Raw genomic sequence first — 19,859 nt, 5'->3', positions numbered from 1 at the left:
TTTCTTTTTAGGAAGTCAAGACACTGTGATACTATTCTACAATGGTAGTTTTCTTTGTGTGTTTTACAAACCAAAGCAGTTTGATTAATCAGCCCCAGCCTCGTAATGCTATTGCTAGCTAAGAGCTAGCGTCCGAGAGACGGATTACCCATTAGAACGACTTCAATTGGCTTTGTTTCGAGTGTTCTTCTTGTGCAGCTTAGCCGTGGACAAATCCACCCACTCGCTTGTTCCGTCTTTTGTGACTGGTTTCAAATGTCACGTTGATGACAAGCCGTGGCGGCCGCAGAGCGCCGCTGGCCTTTTCTGCCGCCGCAGTCGTCCCAATGGGACGGACAAGCGTGCAGGTCCCAGTCCCTTAGACTTCAGACCATTCATCGGCTTTCGCGGCTGTCCCTTTGCCTTTGCCGCCGGCCGGATTAGCATAGCGATGTGCCGTGTTGCGTCAAGCTGGCGCTAATCAATTACGCGGCAGCGGTGTTTGTTCGTTGTGTCCGACAGCGTTTCATTTTCACTGTGCGCTCTTTAAAAGAAAACGAAAACCAACATGAAAAGCATTCAGAAAAAAAATGCATTTGTAGTTATGACATTGGCATTAAACAAAGTTAGTAGTGTGCTATATTTTTGTCATTTTTTTGTTTTTCGCCATGTACAGTACATAATTCAAAACACTTCACTTTGTACACATTTTGTTGTGTTGCATCATTTTTTCAACACAGTTGAATTCATTATGTTTTCTCCGAATTCTGCGCACAACACCCCATTATGACAACGGAGCCTTCGGCCAATACTTTTGGCAGCAAATTGCATTTTCAAGCCTTTCTGAATAAGATGCCACAAGCTTCACACGCCTATCTTTGGGCAGTTTCACTTATTCCTCTTTGCAGCACCTTTCAAGCTCCATCAAGTTCACCGCCTACCAACGTTTAACTCATTCCCGACCAGCTGTTTTCAAAGCAGAGTTCGGATTGTTGCCGGCCATTATTTTCACCGATATTTCAAGACCCACGGAATATTGTTTTCTGTGTGTTCATCAGCACCAAATCTACCAAAAGAAACAGTGGACTCTTCCTTCACCGGAGCAAAAATGTGCCTTCTAGCTTTTTCTGGTCTTTCGTAATCAAAAGTAGAACATGGGTTGGTTTCACCAAAAACAATGGTTTCTGACCAGAAAGGAGGGGAAAAAACTTTTTGTCAAAGAAACATGCTAAGCATAACAGTGCAAACCAGCGTGCCCTGAGTGATGATGAGTCACTTGATTTTAACATCAAGGATTTATTTACATGCTGTTCATCACCCACTCCATGAACTGCCTCATCTTTTCTCATAATCGCACCACACACTCTCTACTAATTTTAGCACACATGCTTTCTTTTTACCATGAATATACATACTATGCTCAAATGTGTTATGGTCATGTACGCAGAATATAGAACTCAAAATAGAGCAATCAATTTTATTTCACCCACGAAGCACGTATGTTAGCAGGAAAAAAAATATATAGGGAACAAAAAACTAACATCAACCTTTTGTTGGAAAATTATGGAACGTGAGAAAAAGAAAACAGAAGTGGATGGGTGAAGCACGAGAGGAGATAGACAGCAAAAAGGTCAAAATAACTGAAAGCTTCTAGGTAACATGGAAACAAAAGGGGGGCGGAGGTACATGATGTTAAAAAAAATAAAAATAAAAAAAAATAAAAAAACTGCCGCAAAGGAGTACACAATAGCTCAAGCCGAGAAAATGTCCCTGCAAAGTACAATACAATTCACAATAGGACAAAACGCCAAAATGGATTTTAAACGACACAAGTTTAGAAACAGACAAGAGCAGCCAACAAACGGACAGAAATAAAGCTTCAGGGATAGATAGGAAAAAGAGAGAACTAAAAAAAAAAAACGTTACTACTAGCATGGAGCTAACAAGGCTTTGAGGTGGGCATTCCGTCAATATTGACAACATTGGAAACATTGACATCACCTCGAATGATGGACGCTCATTTTGCTGAGCAATAAACAAATGACAGACTGACGGTTCAGCTTGAAATGTTGACAGATTGACAATGATGGAAGGGTGTCCCCACTGTTGACGATTGCCGAATGACGCACCCTCCTATGCTAAATTCACTTCCCCTTCTTCATTTAACCTACCTTTCAAATACCATGGAATAAACATATGGCAACAAGCTAGACAGGGATTAGCACAAGAAGCCGACACCCCAGACTATACCTGTACTCATTGGTCCTTCCTTCTCGTAACTATTTTAGTCACAACTCACAAACCGATGTCAGCTAACTAGCTAGCAGTTAACAAAGGCTAAAGTTACAGTTTTCATTTGTATTGAGTGACGCTTCTTTCATCAAGCTACCTTTTGGTCACAGATGAGAAACAAGATAAATGTTAGCACCAGAAGCTAACATTGTAATCTACAACTTTAGTCAGTGAACAAATGCTCCGCATCGTAGCCCTTTTCTCACGCAGTTATCCCACCAAGCAGACTGTATTGGGAACAACACCTCCCTCCTACTTACCTGGAACATTGTTATTCCAGGAGTGACGCACACTAACCTTTAAACGGAATCCCCCCTCCATCTGCGTGTCGACAGCTTGCGTCGATCGGGGAGGGCCACCAAGGACCGCCAGACGGGTCCAAAGTGTGACATTTGTTCTCTCTGCTCCAGCATTGATCACAATATGTAGCGCGCGCAGGAGATGCTTAGAGGTTCACTGCATGTCCTACTTTTCAGAAAAAGACTATTAAGCGTTGTTAAAGCAGCCATTTTGTGTGTTTGAGAGTCGCGGCTCGTGGTGTGGATTTTAGATGATACCACTAATTGGCTGCGCTAATGCTCCTTGAGTGCAGATTCTTGTCGGACTTAAACTAGAAACTTTACAGATGCCGTGCAAATAATTGATGAGCAAATGTATGACTTTTGATGGTGTGTGTATGAAATATCAGTTGCTATGACAACCCATCCTTTGCCTTCTACTACTACAGTACTGCAGACTGCTATAAGTCGACATAAAGCATGGGGGGGGGTCGTTTAACCAGAAAGTAGAGCAAGAAAGGAGGGCAGATTTTTTCTTTTTTTCTTTTTACAATTTAAAAAAAGCTTGTAAGTTTTTGGGTGTGTAACCCTTCCCTAAAAATAGCAGCATTAACCTTTTTTTTTTTCTTTTTTTTTGCTGCTACATTCAGCATCAGTGGAGAGAATTTGCTTAGATACAGTTGGTGAGTCAATAGAAATAAAATAGTGCAATCTGTTGATGTTTGAGGTGCACATAAGAACATTTTGTTTTGTAATATATGAAGTCCTTATTTTAAATTGGCAGTTCAAGTGAGATGGATATGGGAGATGGTGAAAAAAAATCAGCACGGTGTGCTCCTTAGTGCAATTTTTCACCTGCAGATTATTCTGCGGCATGACGGTGAAGAAGAGTCGATTGAAGCCATGATCATGACTCAATGCTAATTTGCTAACTCCTTATGTCACCAACCTTGCCACTATTCTACTATTATAGCTGCAAGGGAGTGCCCTTACAGTTACTGTGTGTACCATTTTTTATTTTTTTCACTATTTTTGTCTAGCACACTGTTGTCATGCTTTTACGCTGCACTCCATAGTCAGTAGAAGTGGCACAAAAAGCCTGAAAAAGTGGCACAATGTGAAAGAAGTGGGAACAAAAGCCTGAAAATGACACAGCATGTAGTTGGAGGTGGTCCAGAAGCATGAAAAGAAGGCGCAGAGTGCAACTGGATTTTTCATAAAAGTCTTAAATAAGATGCAGAGTGTAACTGGTGGTGGTGCAAGAGCCTGCTCGGAAGCACCAAGTGCACCTGGAAGTTGCACAAAAGCCTGAAAAATTGACGAGGCAAGCTGGAGGTTTTCTCCTCTCTCTCTCTCTCTCTCTCTCTCTCTCTCTCTCTCTCTCTCTCTCTCCTCTCTCTCTCATCTCTCTCTCTCTCTCTCTCTCTCTCTCTCTCTCTCTCTCCTCTCTCTCCTCTCTCTCTCTCTCTGTTTGTTACACAACAAGTGGTGGTATAAAAGCCTGAAATGGAAGACCGAAGCGAGAGATAAGTGAAGGATGCTTCACATCTTGTCACTCTGTGTTTCTTTTGGTGCCACATATTGTCCACTCAGTGTGAGCAACTGAGGATGAGACAAACGCCTGGAAAAAGACTCTTAAATCTAGAATCTTAAAAACATTCAGTATATCACAGAGTGAGATAATTGATGTTTTAGCTGGTAAATATTCTTCCTTAATTTTCCGTACCGTAGAGAGTGGACCATAGTGTTAGCGGGTCCGGTTTCCGAGGCCGGTGGCCATTGGGGGTATTAATCTACAAGCGGTGGCAAGAGTGGCAAGAAGGCTTAATTCATTTACTTAAGAGATTTTCACTTGGGATTTAAAAGTTAATAGGACGATGGCTGCGTAATGCCTTTGATTAAAGCCTTTTAATTAGCGCAGGTATTAGGCTATTAGCACAGGCCTGGTCGTTAAAGGTCAAGCGAGCAAGGCGGGAGTCCATTGCATTTATGATGTATTGTTTATTTTTTTTATTTTTTATTTTTTATGCCACCCAGCCCCGTGGATTATAGCTGCTATTAAGGTCCGGACAATATTTTTTTCAGGAACTATCGATATTTATGGCGATATTTAAACATGCTGCAGCTTGCGGGCAGCCGCATTCATTATTCATGAATATTAAATGTGTCCGTCTCACGCTGTTATGAATCCACCGCAGAGTTAAAAAGCACAATAAAAAAAAGTATCACTATTTGCTAAGTTTTAAAGCGCGCATCGGTAGCTGTGAGGAACTTGGTTTAGCCTGGGATACGATTCTGCAACCATTTTTTTAAGCTTTGATTGCATTGATACTTTATACTGAATGAATGATAGGATACAGTATGCATATGGATAGTTTACCCCGCAAGGTAATAAGAAATGCCACAATATTGATGTCTAATACTGGTGCTATTGATACCGTAAAAGGTATCGTGTCACTTGAAACATTATGTCGGCGGTATTGATTATATTGGTGTGTTGCTATATCAATATTTTACGCAGAGAAATAGTGATGTGATATTGATCTCTAATGGTGGTTTGTCAATATTTTACCATGAAAAATGATGACCCATTGTGATATTTATATTTAAAGCAAGTGTATGATCTACATTTATGTTTAAGGCAAGTGTATTGATACTCTTAAAACGTAAAAATTACACAATATTGATATCTGATGTCTGTGTCTCAATGTGGTCCCCGAGCGAGAACGATATGTTTCATTATATCATACTGATGTTTCAATACTTTAACCTTCATGATCTCGATGACCAAATGTCATTGGTGTCAATCTATGCTGTACACTAAGAGATAAGGATTGCAATGTTTATATCTAATGCTGGTGGATCAATTCTATACTCTTGCTGTTGATATTGATGTTTATAACAGTCATATGCTTGATTTGATCTTTATATATCTCCAACAAGTACAAATAAAAGTAAACAAAAAAAGCTCATACAAAGTGTTCGAGAAGGGGCAGAACGAAGCCAAAGCTTACCTTGTCCTACCCCCTCCTTACAATCCAAATCATTACCACAAATAACATGTTTTACCCAGAAACTCATAAAATGAAATGCAAATAAAATACATGTAACAAATAAAATTATACACATATACAGAATATGCATACACAAACAAAATATATTTCAGAATAAATTAATTTCCACATCTAAACCGAATGAATCACATCTTAACCAGTCAGCTTTCCAGCCCCGCATACATGACCATAAATGACAATATGCTGTTTGTGTTGATGCTGAGAAATAATTATACAATGTGTCGATCTGTCATATGCACTGCATCAATATGTTGCCTTGAAGGATAATGATACCAAATGTCACAAATGGAGCAAGGAAGCATCCAAAACCTGCAGGACTCTGGCCCTCGAGGACTGAGTTTGGACGCTACTGCTTTCCAATGACTCCCAGTCAGCTGTAGAATAGAATTTTAAGTTCTGCTACCGGCCTATAAATCACTTGACTATATTGCTATTTAAATATAAACCCAGGAGGTGGTCTATGGTTCGTAGATTTGAGGCCAGGTTCAAAGCAAATATGGTGAAGTAGCATTTAGCTGTAATGCTGCACACAAATGCGATAAACTGTCAACAGAGGTGAAGTCAGCCCCATGTGTAAATACATTTAAATCCAGGTTTAAAATGATGCTTTCTTCCCCATACCTATTATTGTGGTCTTTTAATCTTTTAAAGCATTTTTATTTGTTCTCCAAAACTTTATTGTACTGTACATTCTTATAGTAATTTTAGTAAGCTACTTTTAAATGAATTTTTTGTTTGTCAATATATTTTTTTAAGTATTTGAAACACATTGAGTTACCTTGTGTGTGAATCAAGCTACCTTGTCTTGCCTTGTGAAGTTGTTACTGTTTGCATATCAACACCTTAAAATAATCACCGAAGTAATTTTTTTTCAGATTTTTAAGGAAACACAAAAAATTGAACAATTTGCATTACGAGGAGGTGATTTAGGCAAAGACAAAAAGAAAAATGACTTAGGCAATTGTTTTAAGAGGGTGACAATGTCTACGCTGTAACCTGAGAAATTAAGCTATATTTAGCCTAATGGCAAAATTGCCCAATTAAATCATGTTTAACTGACAATACTGTTTTTGTTTTTCCAAATCAATAAAAAATATATTGATGTGTTACTAAATAATTTTCTTGGTTTCTGAAAATGCTCAAATATGATTGCAACTAGGCTCAGGCTACCAAAAATGTAAATAACAATATTATGTATATCACTCTCCTTATCCAACAGGCATTTCCTGTTTAAAACGGGAACGGGAAGCACCCCATTCTTCGGCGCGGCGGCCCCCGGCTACACCATGGCGACAGGCACTGTGTACTCCACGCCGGCGCGTCCGCTGCCCCGCGGCAGCTTGTCCCGCGGCGCCTTCAAGTTCAAGAAGTCGCCCAAGCACTGCTCCTGGAAGTGCACCGCTCTGATCGCGGTTGCCGTGGCCGTGCTGCTGTCAGTCATCCTCTGCTACTGCATAGGTCAGTGCCAACATACGCTACGAATGGGTCAATTAATGTCAGTGGCAATACACTATGAATGGGCCAATTAATTTCAGGGTTCAATAAGAATTAGTATCTCATTCACTCCCAGCCATTTTCACAGAAGCAATCCCGCTCGCTCCCGACTGTTTTACTGAATTTCGACTGATTTTGCAAGGCCCACAGAATATTGTGTTCAATTGCTATTAAAGCATGGAACGTATCAAAAGAAAGATTAAAGTCTCTTCTTTCATCAGGAAAAAAAAAAAAGTATGTTTCTATCTGTTTCCGTTCTGCAGCAATTAGCATTAGAAGAGAGCTAAGTTTCATCAGTTTTCACCAATCTATTTAAAATTCAAAGTAATTTAGCTTTTTTTCTAGATGGCCCTGGTTGATCTCCTTTGCTCTGCTGCCACCTGCTGGCCGTTTGTGTAATAACTACAATTTCTGAAACCGTTCTTTGTAGTTGAGAGGCTGCATCAAAGCCTTCTGTAAGCTCTAGCATAAAAAAAAAAAAAACACACAAAAAAAACAAAAAAAAACAAAAAAAAACCAAACGTATAAATACGTCTTTGGGACACTTAAAACATTAAAAAAAATGTATTTACACGTTATTGGGAGCAAATGAGTTAAGCAGTGATCTTTATCTTGCTGGTCACACAGTCAGAGCCGCTAATGCAACTGAACAGCAAGCTAGTATTTATTACAGAACAAATGGGTGAAAAATAATGCAGAAACAAAGACAACACAACGGAACTGACACGATTACCTGCAACACAAGCTCATCTGCAAAATCCACAGGCAACTGCAAATTAGTTCAACAAGGAAAGTGTTGTTCCCGTTCTGCAAAATGTCACTAAAATCGACAAGATCACAGTTTGGGGTCGTAACACTTAACCAAAGCTGTTATGAGCACATTACACGGTAAAATTCAAAACACAAACAGAATATGAACACTTAATTTTCAAACTCTTCCAGGCCATCACGAAATGTGACTCACTAACCTGCGCATGTGGAGCAAAGCAGAGCAAAATCGATGCTCGTCGCCTGAAGAGTTAATCATCCGTTCTGTAGAGTATAATTTGCACCCGCCATAAAATGTTGTCATCCATGTCCTTAAAGTATCTCCACACACACGTGAAATATAGTAGCTCCTACAAGGAAGGTGTATGTCAGGCTAGTGTTGTGGTTTTGGTGTGTTACCGTATCGACTGACACTAGTATCGTAGATCACTGTCCTTATTTCTTAAAATTGGCCGCATCTCATGTCTGCTGTGTGCAACCCTCCTTGCTTGCTGCCTCAGTTGTCTTAAATGTGCATCGAAGAGCGAGATTCGAGGAGGCTCCATGGAGGAGCTCCACATAATCAGGGAAATGGTGACGTTGCTTTTTCGGAAGTCAATTAGCTCCTCTTCAAAGATGTATAAAATAGGCGTAGTCGTAAACAGAGCAGGATTTGACATACTAAATAGCCTTTTGTTTTTGTCATCCTTTGATTATCTTTGTTTAAATATGCATGTTTTACTGGGTCTGTTTTGTATGAGGCAGTATTTAATTCTTAAAAACACTTAATGACATCAGCTCATAATTGGACTTAATTATAACATAATGCTCTCAAATGCTGCATTTAGCCACATCAAGAGCATAAATCTCCCTGAAGTATGTTTTGAGATTATGAACTGCTTTTGCATTTCATGTGATGCAATTTTAATAGTTATTCAATTAGTTACTGTTAGTCCTATTAATGCCACAATTTTTGTTCAAGTATTTTTAATTTGTTATTATTTTAATTTTTGAATGGAGTTTTTTTAAACTTCATTTACTGTTTAATGCCCCCCCCCCCAAAAAAAAATAAATAAAATAAATAAAAATAAAATAAAAAATATATTGAGGAGTCACGGCAAACAACAAAGCAGTAAGTAGGTGAAGCCCACTCATGGTCGGTTCTGCGTACTAGGCAGTGTGGATCATTTTTGTGTTACATTTAATTCCACTTGAAACATAAAACATTTTTTAACAAATAATAAAATCCCCAAATTAGTGCGCATTTTTATTTAATTGCAGTTTTACATAAAGTTAAACATCCATACATACATAAATACATTATGAAATTATTGTTTTTATTTTGATCAAATTATTATTTAAAAAACTGTAAATATTTAAATGAAATGAAATAATGCATGGCTTTATTATTAAAATTGATTTTTTTATTTTTGTACTTTATCAAATGGTTCTTTAGTTATAATTTAATTTTAAATAATACAATTAAAATCAAAATGTTATTAGAATAAACGATTCAATTAAACATTAAATACAGCTCATTATTCAAATAAACATTTTAAAAATATAGTATTTTAGTAATTATTTGGATAACTATAATGTAATAAGCTGTCATAAAGTAAAAACACTAAACATGCATTATGTCACTATCAAAATGAACAATTGCGCATAAAACACAAAAATAGTCAAATAAGATAACTATGTGATGTTAGGTTTATGATAATTAATCAAATAATATATAAACTCAAATTATTTTATTACTAAGAAACAATTTTATATACAGATAACAATACATTACAGCATTACATGTTCATTAACTTTTCTTTTTTGCCTATTGTTGGAATGACCTGGCCCATCTGTCCATTTTAAAAATCAAATGTGTCCCCTTGAGCAAAACAAGTTTGCCCACCCCTGCTCTATATAAATGCAGCCTATCTGCCATTTAATTACCATTAAAAGACCGAGGCCGCCTATGCACAGTCTGCATGTTCCTCCTCCCACGGTCGCAACATGCGCACTATAAAAAAAAAAAAAAATACCCATTAGCGTTATGATCTTTATTGTCTCACTCACCCACACACACTAAGCTGGCACAAGCAGAATCACTGCTTACAGCAATACGAACTTATTGCCGATTGTGCTACACACTATAAAGATTCACTTTAACTTTTTGTAATGCTGATTTTTTTTATATTGGTACTGTACGCTCAAAGAAAACAAGATGATAGCTTATGTTGTAATATTAATATATAATCCTGCTGTATCAATATGTTCATTTTTCCATCATTACCTGTTCCCTAAGCAATAGTAGGTGCGTTTCCATTAGTTTTTCACTAAAATAAAGGCAATATTGTACTATTTCTATAAAGTACAATTTCAACTTGTCGGTTTTCCCATTGATGAGTGTTTCACTTCTGAGGCGCAATTCTCGTAATTTCCCATCTCGCGAGATCTTGCAGTTTTAAAGGTGATCGTTATGTTTACGGAAGACAGACACCCAGAGTTGTTAAGATTACTTTAAAAACGTCTCTCCCTAGGGTGACCAAACGTCCTCTTTTGGGAGGACAGACCACTTTTTTACGTGCTGTCTGGGCGTTCGGGGGCGGGGTTATAAATTCATGAAAATGTCCAATTGACATTGCATGATTTATAGGAGGTGGAGTGCACCGTGTTACCGTGACTGGTACCACAATTTCAAGGCCAGGCTGAGTGTCCTCTTTTTTTGGAACTGAAAATATGGTTACCCTTATCTCTCCTCTCATCGGGCGGGTTCGGGCATTTGGTGTTGGTGTTGTGTGTGCGCGCTTATAACCCGTGTTATGGTGCGGATAGATAGAACAGATTTCAACGACGACGTGTGCCATATGTCGCTCGATTGCTCGTTGCCCAGGGAAACGGCCATTTCTTATGTAACAATATGGAATGACGGCCTGGGATCTATAGATAAATCGTTTTGTGCTTAAAAATACTTGTTATCCCCTCAGGAGGCAGTTCCCACACAAAAGCGAGTGGCCCCGTACTTCCTAGTTCCTTTCCTCCGTGACCGGGCGGGTGTCACATGACTTCCATTACACTTTTGCGAAATACTTCTGAGAGTATTTTTAGAAATCCTATGTTTCCGTTCCCGGCTTGCTTTTGCACAACTTGCCTTTTGCGCAAAACTGAGTGTAATGGAAACGCACTTACTGATGTCTAATGCTGGTGGGATCAATACTGTTGCCTGAGAAATACCAATAGGTCACAATATCTAAGGCATGTGGTATCAATACATAGCAATATGTGTTGCGGTATATGTAGTGCTGCTGTCCTCTGACTCTGTGAGATAGCGATTTGGTAAGTGGCAGTAAAATTGAAAACATCGCGATATTGATAACTTAACACTGCAGTCTGCCAATCAGTTCTGCTCAGTTTGTGTCAATCCTTTCTTGAGAACAGTCCTTTCATTTTCTTTCTGTTGTTTTCAACTCCATTTCCACTTATTGTTAATTGCAATATAACCTGCAGTGCCATTGTTTAAATGACTACTGTAAGTAATGGCCTCATTCATCTGTAGTTATCCCTTCATCTTGGCCACTTTTTACTAACGTTCACCTCCGTTTGTTCTTCCGATACTGCCAGATGAACAAGTCGCCTGTGCTCCGTCTGATAGTTTGTCACTGTCAATGAGACACCTGCCGGGGTCCCTGCCTGTTTTTATGGGGTGCGGGGGAGCACAGGAAGGCGACAAATGTAAAGTCAGGGAGCCAGTCAGTTCCAATGTGTTCCATTCACAAACTGAAACCATGCAAAGAATGCTCATGATTTAAGGCGACGATCGAGCGTGTCGCAATTAGCGTATTTGAAACGAAATGGAAAATGGAAGCCAGCAGACGACGACAACGCCTCCTTCCTTCCTTTTCAGGCTTCGCGAGAGAAACGCACGACTCCATTATCTCCCGGTGGCATTAGACAATCTTTAGACGTGTCATTCTGTGAAATGGAACACCGCAGACAGGCTGCCTCCGGAGAGCGCGTCTGGCGTCGCTTTTAATCTATATATGTACACTGTTTCTGAATGTTTTTTTGTTTTTTTTGGGTTGGAAATTGCACACGTTGTAATATGACTGAAATGCATCTGTCTCACTTAGCCTCTCTTCAAAACCATCCTCGTGCTTTGATGGGAAGCACCGGAACCCATTCTTATAACAAACACCAAACCTTCCCTTAGTTGACGCGTGGCAAAATTAATGATGGACTCCTTTTGTCTGTTCTTACTCCAATCTTTAAGGATGAACCTTCTCTTAATTGACACGTTGTAAAATGAACGTGTCACAAAACTTACATGAGCCCAAACTATACACATGGACCTTCTCTTAATAATTGACACATGGTAAAAAATAATGATGGTGTAGCCTGTTTAAACACTTAGAAAGGCACAGGCATTCTCTTAATTGTCAGCTCGTGAAATAATGACAATATTGTCGCCCAGTCGAATCCCCTGGCTGGCACGGTAAAATTAATGATGGATTTTACTCTTGCATATTATTATCCATTATTATTTAGTTACATGCTTCCCATTGATCGACACATGGTAAAATGAATGATTGACTCTATTGTTGCCCATTTTTTAAAACGTTTTTTTTAAATAACTTTTCATGCTTTATGATTTTTAGCTGTAATACAACAATTGGGAAAGCACATACTACTTGCCGTCAAAGACACTGGGTTTGAATCTCTGCTCCGGGCCTTTCCGAGTAGAGTTTCCATCTGTTCAGCCGTCCCCTTGGGCAAGACCTGAAAACGTGTGCCCTCTTTATAAAATAAACCCCGGGTGACACGTGCATCCATCAAATTCTCCCTGACAAAATTGTTGATTTTGATAAATTGACCCGCAGTCACGTCTCACTTACACTTGTGGTACTACTTCTAAAATTGGAAAACCTGGCTTTGATGCAGACTCTATCTTTTTAGAAAAGTACAACATCAATAGTTTGTCCTCTTTTTTTGGGGGGGGGGGTGGGGGGGGGCATTCAACATCAACTGCTTGCCTTCTTTTTGGGTAACACACATTTGGGAAAGCTCTGCACTAGTCAGTTGTCTTTTGAGGAAAGTTCAAAGACCGTTAGTCTTTTTATAAGGTTACATTAATATTTATTTATTTATTTATTTATTTATTTAGGTAAGTTCAACAATAGTTTGTCTTCATTTTAGGAATGTACAACATTAAAACTTTACCTTCTTTTTAGGAAATTTTAGTACTTTAGCTTCTTTTTTTTTAATGAATGATGCAATCAAGAGCAAGAGTACTTGATTGAACAGTCTGAATTTATTGTACTAAACAAACACTAATGGCAGTTTCTTTTTTTTTCTTTTCTTTTTTTGACATCCGCTAGCCAGAGACTAAGCTGTACTGCATTTGTTTAGTTTTACACTTCCTGTCCTTTACATAATAATAATAATAATAATAATAATAATAATAATAATAATAATAATAATAATATTAATAATAATAATAATCTGAAAACCAATACACATACACTTACAATATACAGTCATATACCACCCTTGTTTCTTTAATTTCTTTCTAATTTTCAATGTCTGGTACAACTAAAGGTTAATTTAAGAGCTGATTTTTCACCAAATATATATAAAGCCACATGATACACATTTAGTGCAACTAGGCATTAAAATGAACATAAAATTGAAGACAAAAAGGTGGTTTTGTAGTTACCGTGGCTTTATGCCAAATATGTGTTAGCTAAATCCTTAAAACATGGCTTTTAGCTTCTATATTTTGTTGTGTGTCAAAGCTGACTTGTCACAAGTCTTTTACCGTCTTGACCACAACAATAAACCATCTTCCCCTCTGAGGGATTGAGCCAATGCACTGTATAACTCTTCATTCAGCTTAGGGGAACTGGGGGGGGCCTTGTGAGCAGTTGAAATACGGCCCAGCAAGGACCCCGACTGTCTCCCAATCACTTTACCGGCGAGTCTGGTGCAAGCGCTTCCTGTCTGGGGAAGCGGTAAATGTTCCACATCTGTATCTGTGCTAACGGCGTTTTTATTGGCGTAACACTTGTTGCTGTTTATGAGCTAATATCGTTAAATTCGTATGCTTATTCATGTTTTATTTGGTTTTAACATGCATTGGGGAACCACATGATCCATTTTGGAGTCGTTTGTTCCTAATGATGCGTTTCCACCAAACAGTATGCTAATTTCAATGGTTAAATTCAGAAGGTACCGCAGGAATTAAGCCAGCAATTTTCCTCGTGAACATTCCCACTAAAAGGGGTAGGGAACCCTGGTTCAGAGAATAATTTTTTGGCTTTGTTTGGGAAAATACAAAATCAAGTTTCCTTTTTTTGTTTTTTTGTTTTCTGAAGACAACAATATAACATGAACCAGTAATAGTTTGAAATGATTTTCATCTACTTCTGAAAAAGAAAAACACATCACCACTTTTTAGGAAAGTATTGTAGGAATCAATCAAATACAAAAATGCAGATTCAGATGAATGAAAAAGTTTGTCTTAATGCCAGAATCAGACTTTCAGGGCCAGAGCCATAACAGCTTGAATCTTTTTTGTCAGTAAATTACAACATCAATAGGTTGTTGTCTTTTTAGGAAATGCATCATGCAAAAAAGTATAACAGTAAGAATGTGATCAATCTGAATTCATAAGATATACATTGTATTGATCTGAGGGGCTGCTGGCCAGAGGCTGAGCTGCACTGTGTTTGTTTACACATGTCTAGAAAGCAAGGTAGCAACACTTTGTGTTCCATAACATGCTTCCATCCCCATCCTAATGTCCATATTTGTGAGTATAAGTCCCGGTTCCAGAGATGCTTTTGGCACAAGCTTGACTCCAGATGGGCCGCATCGCTCATTCTCATATCATGAGCGATTATCATGGCGGTCTGCACGGAGCATGACATGTGAATATTTTAATTTGTCTCCTCACACTGGCTGTAGTGCATAAAGAAGCATGACACTTCTTTTTTTTTTTTTTAAAAAAACCTCACATGAAGATTTCTTTGTATTAACCCCGGGCTTAAACTAACATGTAACGAATGTACAAATCCAACCTTTTCCCCAATTTACGGCCAGCAAAGGTTTTCCACGGGGCACGCTCTTAACATAACAGATAAAAGGTCAGCTTTAAGCGGGAAAGGGGATTTTTTTTTTCGAAGCTGTCCATAAATATTCATTGCGACGGGCCAAGGTTGCCGGAATAATTTATGGAAATAACGGGATATTCACGAGCTAAAGTGGAGAATGGGCCCCAGGTGGTATAAAAGTGCTTGAGGGGGGAGAATCTGATTTAAGAGCCAATTGGCACAAACATTGGATAGCGATACATGGAGAGCACTGACCTGTGAGTCAAAATATGACCATATTTGGATGACCTAACGTAAAACGCTCCTTTTTAACATGACTACAGTATGTAGAGACTGTATGGGAACGTGAGCAGCAAAAATAGTCAGTCAAAGATGTAGTACGAAACAATGCATTTATCATCAATAAATAGTCTAAATGTCATATGTTGTAGTAGGTATAGGTATGTAGCAAGAATAGTCAATAACAGTGTAATTTGCTAAAAAAAAAATGTATATATATATTATAGAATTAAAGGGATACTTGACTCAGTGAGCCATTTTCAACAGTAAGAAGATATTTTGTGTATAATTAATATGATATCATTATTTTTCATGAACAAGTAATACCTTTAAAAACTTATTTTGAGACTTATATGCCACAATAACACAGAAAAATAACACACAAGCACACACACCCACTCACACGCATGCACACGCACGAGAAATTTAATTTAGCAACCATTGAGAAGTGAATGTGAACACAGCAGCAAAAATAGTTAGCATTATGTATTTAATAAAAACAAAAACAACTATACAAATCTATGTATCAATAAATACTAATACTGTAATCTGTATATAAACCATTGAGAATGGAGAAAAACAAACACCAGCAATATTATTAATGAGTACCGTATATGCACTAGTTAGTATATACGTACATTCAGTGTAGGCAAAAGTCAACGTGAAAAGCAGCATTTTTTTTGTTAGTTCTTTGTTTTTACTTTTTTAAGTACAGACGCACAAACGTCCGCACACGCACACACAATCACAAATGGAGTCGCCACCTCGAGTGGCTCACTGCAGACAGCCCTTTGTGGGCTTTTGTAAATCAGAATAGAGGTCTGAGTCCAAACTAAAAGGCCTGTCTAAAAAAATCAAAAGCAATGTAAGGCAACGTTGCGCTAACAGGATAGGAGCTATCCTGAACACAGTATTGGACAGGGCATACTAAATTGAGAACAATCATAGCAAAATAAACAAAAAAGCTACGTAAACAGTCAGTCACATTGTATATTGTATTATATTTTGTGTATTGATAATTATAGTTGTATTCAAAAAATACCCTAAATAAGCAGTTAAGAGTGAAAAAAAGAGAAACACTCTACATTCATGCCCAGCAAGATAAACACGGTCTAACTGTGCATAGATGTGCGCTACACAAAGTCCTGCTACGTTTGAATATATGCAGCTTGCCACATTTGAAAACGGGCGATTTGTCCCATTGTTTGTCATGAACACAGCCCTGTTAATAAATACTGTATATTTAAAAAAATATATTATAAAGATTCATACAGTGAGTCCTGTGCACACTACTGTTTCTATTTATGAAAGAAATAATGACGATATTCACAGAGCTCAGAATCTGCCTCGATCAAATTCACCAAAATCCTGTTACGCTACCTGCACCAATACTTAAACACATTTCCATCAGGTGTAAAGTTCAGTCTACGTTCAGCCCCCAAACTGTCATCTGTGCCAAGGCCGTGTTAACGACGCCCAGCATGGTGCAAACACCATCTACTAAATTTCCAAACATGCTAAATGAGGCTTGCACGGGCATGAAAATGAAGATGCACTAGTTGAGTAATTTATGCAGAAATCATTGTCACCAACAGCAGGAATAGTCAGCATCAAAAACACTGCATGTGTCAATAGTTTATAGATTAGCTGTTAAGAATTAACTATTGAAACACAATGACTGAATGCAGCAGCATTTAAGTAATGTATGAGAATAGTAATAATAGTCTACCATGTTCAGAATTAAATGAACAAATATACAACACATAGTTTCTTTAAGTACAGAAGTGAATGTGAACTACGGAAAGAATAGTCAGTAGCATTGGACTCTTATAGTCTATTTGCACATATTTTGAAAGTGATTCATTTCCGACATTCCTTAACAAAGCAGTGATTGATAGACTTTCCAAAGCAGTTTTCACTCTCTTGTCTGGTGCGCCCTACATTTGATATCCTCTCCGGCCTCCCTCCACCTCTCAAGTTGTTCACTGCGAGTCGATATCCATCTACAGAGGCGTCTGGCAGGGGGGAAAAAAAAAAAAAAAAAGAAAGTTTTTTTTTTCCTTTTTTTTTCCTTTTTTTTTCCCGCACATCAAATGGCCCGGGAATCAAGATGCTTCCTCAGCATTTTCTCGTCGGCTAGTTGTCTTTGAAGGAGGAGATTGGTCCCGCTCACTCTCTCGCTCGCTTTCACCACAAACGTACCTTGTTTCCCTCCCCTGAAATAAGAAGACACTTAGATTGTGCGGGAACAATAATGAGAGTAGCATGAAAGCCAGTCAGTGTTTTTATTATGTAACACCGACCCCTACCATTGTTATTTTCCTCACTTACTTTTGAAAGCTGCCGTCGCATTCGCAATGAGGACTGGCATCTTTGCTTCACCTGCAGATGGAGACTTGAGGAGTTTTAAGGTACCGAATTCACAATTGCCAAAATCGGCATACCAGGCCTGCAGATGGTGATGCCAGACTGCTTGTCCTCCAGTACAAAACTGCCTTGAGAAGCCAATTAGGTAAAAGTATGGCAAAATGGAAAGACCCATCCATCCATTTTCTTTACTGCTTACTCCTCACAAGGGTCGCGGGGGCTGCTGGAGCCTATCTCAGCTGGCTTCGGGCAGTAGTAGTGCCAATTGCAGGCAAAATGGAAAGACACAATTTCCAAATTAGCAAAAGTAGTTTTTTTTGTGTGTTAATTTGCAACACTTTACACTGTATTCTTATATTACTTTTTAATCCATGCAGCAATCCTACTTCCTGTTTACATTTTTTTTTCTTTTACCAATGAGACACCATGGGAGAGTTTATTTGTTACATGTTGGTACTCTTGGACTCTTTATAATGTGTACTGTTTGTATGTGTTGATGCTCTGTGTGTTAAAGTAGCATTTGTTTGGAAGTTTTAATTTCCATAAACATCTTAATTTACTATCTAATTTCCGTTGGCCCATCAATGGCGTCTTACATAAAATGTTAGCGCTTAAGCTACTGCTCACTTGTGATATGCAGTAGTTGAGCAGTTTGCTCAACATGCTATTGCAACATGCATGCTAGTCCATATTTTCCCATTTTTTGACCGCAAGAGTGAGAGAAGGCACGAAGAAATCGTATACAAAGTGTTTTAATAGGGTTAAATATGTAAAGCATGTCTCTCTGTAATGCAGTTTTTCAAATAATGTGGGAGGGTCTGAAACATATTACCGACAATAAACAGGGATCTACTTTATTTGCATATCACTGGTCCCAAACCTATCTCCTGTTTACAATCTTGTGACCAATGAGAGAAGAGAGCAACATCACATGGCTTTGTTACATTTTGATACGCTTAGAACACAAACCAAACCGTTTGCAAATCCAACAACCGATTGGAACCAGCGAAAGCCAACTACAGGTGTGGAAAGCACCCCAAACCGAATGTTTTATTTAAAAGGAAACATTAAAATCCTCACTGCTGGTGCCTCTGGGGCTCTGATAAAACCGTCGCTGCGTTAATGTGCCGACACCGCCGTGCCAACAGCGAGGAAACGTGCTAAAGCAACAGGGCTCCTGCACGCCTTGATTGAAACGACCGCTATCAGTGTCGCCTCATCGCAAAAAACAAAAAAAAACAAAAAACAAAAAAAACGCACAAACAATACGAAATGAATTAGCAGTTTTCCAAAGAGTTGTTCTGTCCTGCATCCTGAGAAAATACTCAGAACTCTTTATTTAAGTAGAAATCCAGATAATTAGGTAAAATATGGCTAATAAAAGTCCGAAATGTACCTAAGTACAAAACGTAGACATTTATTTTTGTCAACTACAATATCTACTTTGATAAATTATCACAATGAAAAGAAAACAAAAAAGGTTTGCCTGCATAAAGTAAGCTAGCTAGCGCTGTCGTCTATGCTACCAAAATAACTTGTTCTTGTATCTATGCCGACAAGAAATGCTAAATGAGCAACTCATAACAATGGAAGATTGACACTTTTTTGTTGTTTTTGTTTATTTTAGAATAAACAAGGACTTTTTGGAAGCCAAAAGCTTGTGGTTTCAAGGTTTATGTAGCCGAAAACATCTTGCTTGGCTGAATCTGTGGCAATCATCGTTAATGTTCTCTGGTTCAAGTCAACTCAATTTCATTTATATTGTGCCAATTCACAACAGCAATTATCTTACAGCACTTTACACGTTGAGCAGGTCAAGAGCAACACTCCTCATGCATTAAAGAAAACTAACTGAACCCCAAACGGCAAACACTTGGCAACAGGGGCAAGGAAAAACTCTCTTAAGAAAGAAACTTTGATCAGAACTCAGACTCTGCGGGGTGACTGTCTGTCTCTGCAGGTTGAGTTAAGATGGAGAGAGCCTGTATACAGCAACAGAGGGTCGATAGAAAGAGAAGCAGGATAGAGGAGTTGAACGATTGAAGGAGGGACGAGAGATAAATGGGCGCGACAACGGTCCTATTAAAAACAGTAATGGGCAGTCTCATGATGACAACAATTATTATTGTTCATCATGTCACTGACGTCTGCCTTTTGACTCCAGGATCTTAATCAATCAAGATCTCAAATTGTTCTCTTCCTAGTCATATCTTTTTACGTCATGTCATCATCTGGCGGAGGTTGAC

At 38.4% G+C, this 19,859-nt stretch overlaps 1 protein-coding gene across 9 annotated transcripts in view; it reads left to right on the top strand.

Annotated features, from left to right (window-relative positions):
• Positions 1 to 19,859, top strand: part of LOC144026151 (teneurin-3) — a 212,685-nt gene that overhangs the window by 107,919 nt on the left and 84,907 nt on the right. For all 9 annotated transcript variants that reach the window (XM_077532721.1, XM_077532720.1, XM_077532718.1 and 6 more), the window contains one exon: positions 6,843 to 7,081. In XM_077532721.1, coding sequence (XP_077388847.1) covers positions 6,843 to 7,081 — 239 coding nt within the window. The remainder of the gene's footprint in view (positions 1 to 6,842; positions 7,082 to 19,859) is intronic.

Source organism: Festucalex cinctus, chromosome 9 (assembly GCF_051991245.1).
Source record: "Festucalex cinctus isolate MCC-2025b chromosome 9, RoL_Fcin_1.0, whole genome shotgun sequence".
NCBI classification, from domain to species: Eukaryota; Metazoa; Chordata; class Actinopteri; order Syngnathiformes; family Syngnathidae; genus Festucalex; species Festucalex cinctus.
The sequence above is the reverse complement of the archived record's forward strand: the minus strand, read 5'-3'. Positions and strand labels throughout refer to the sequence as shown.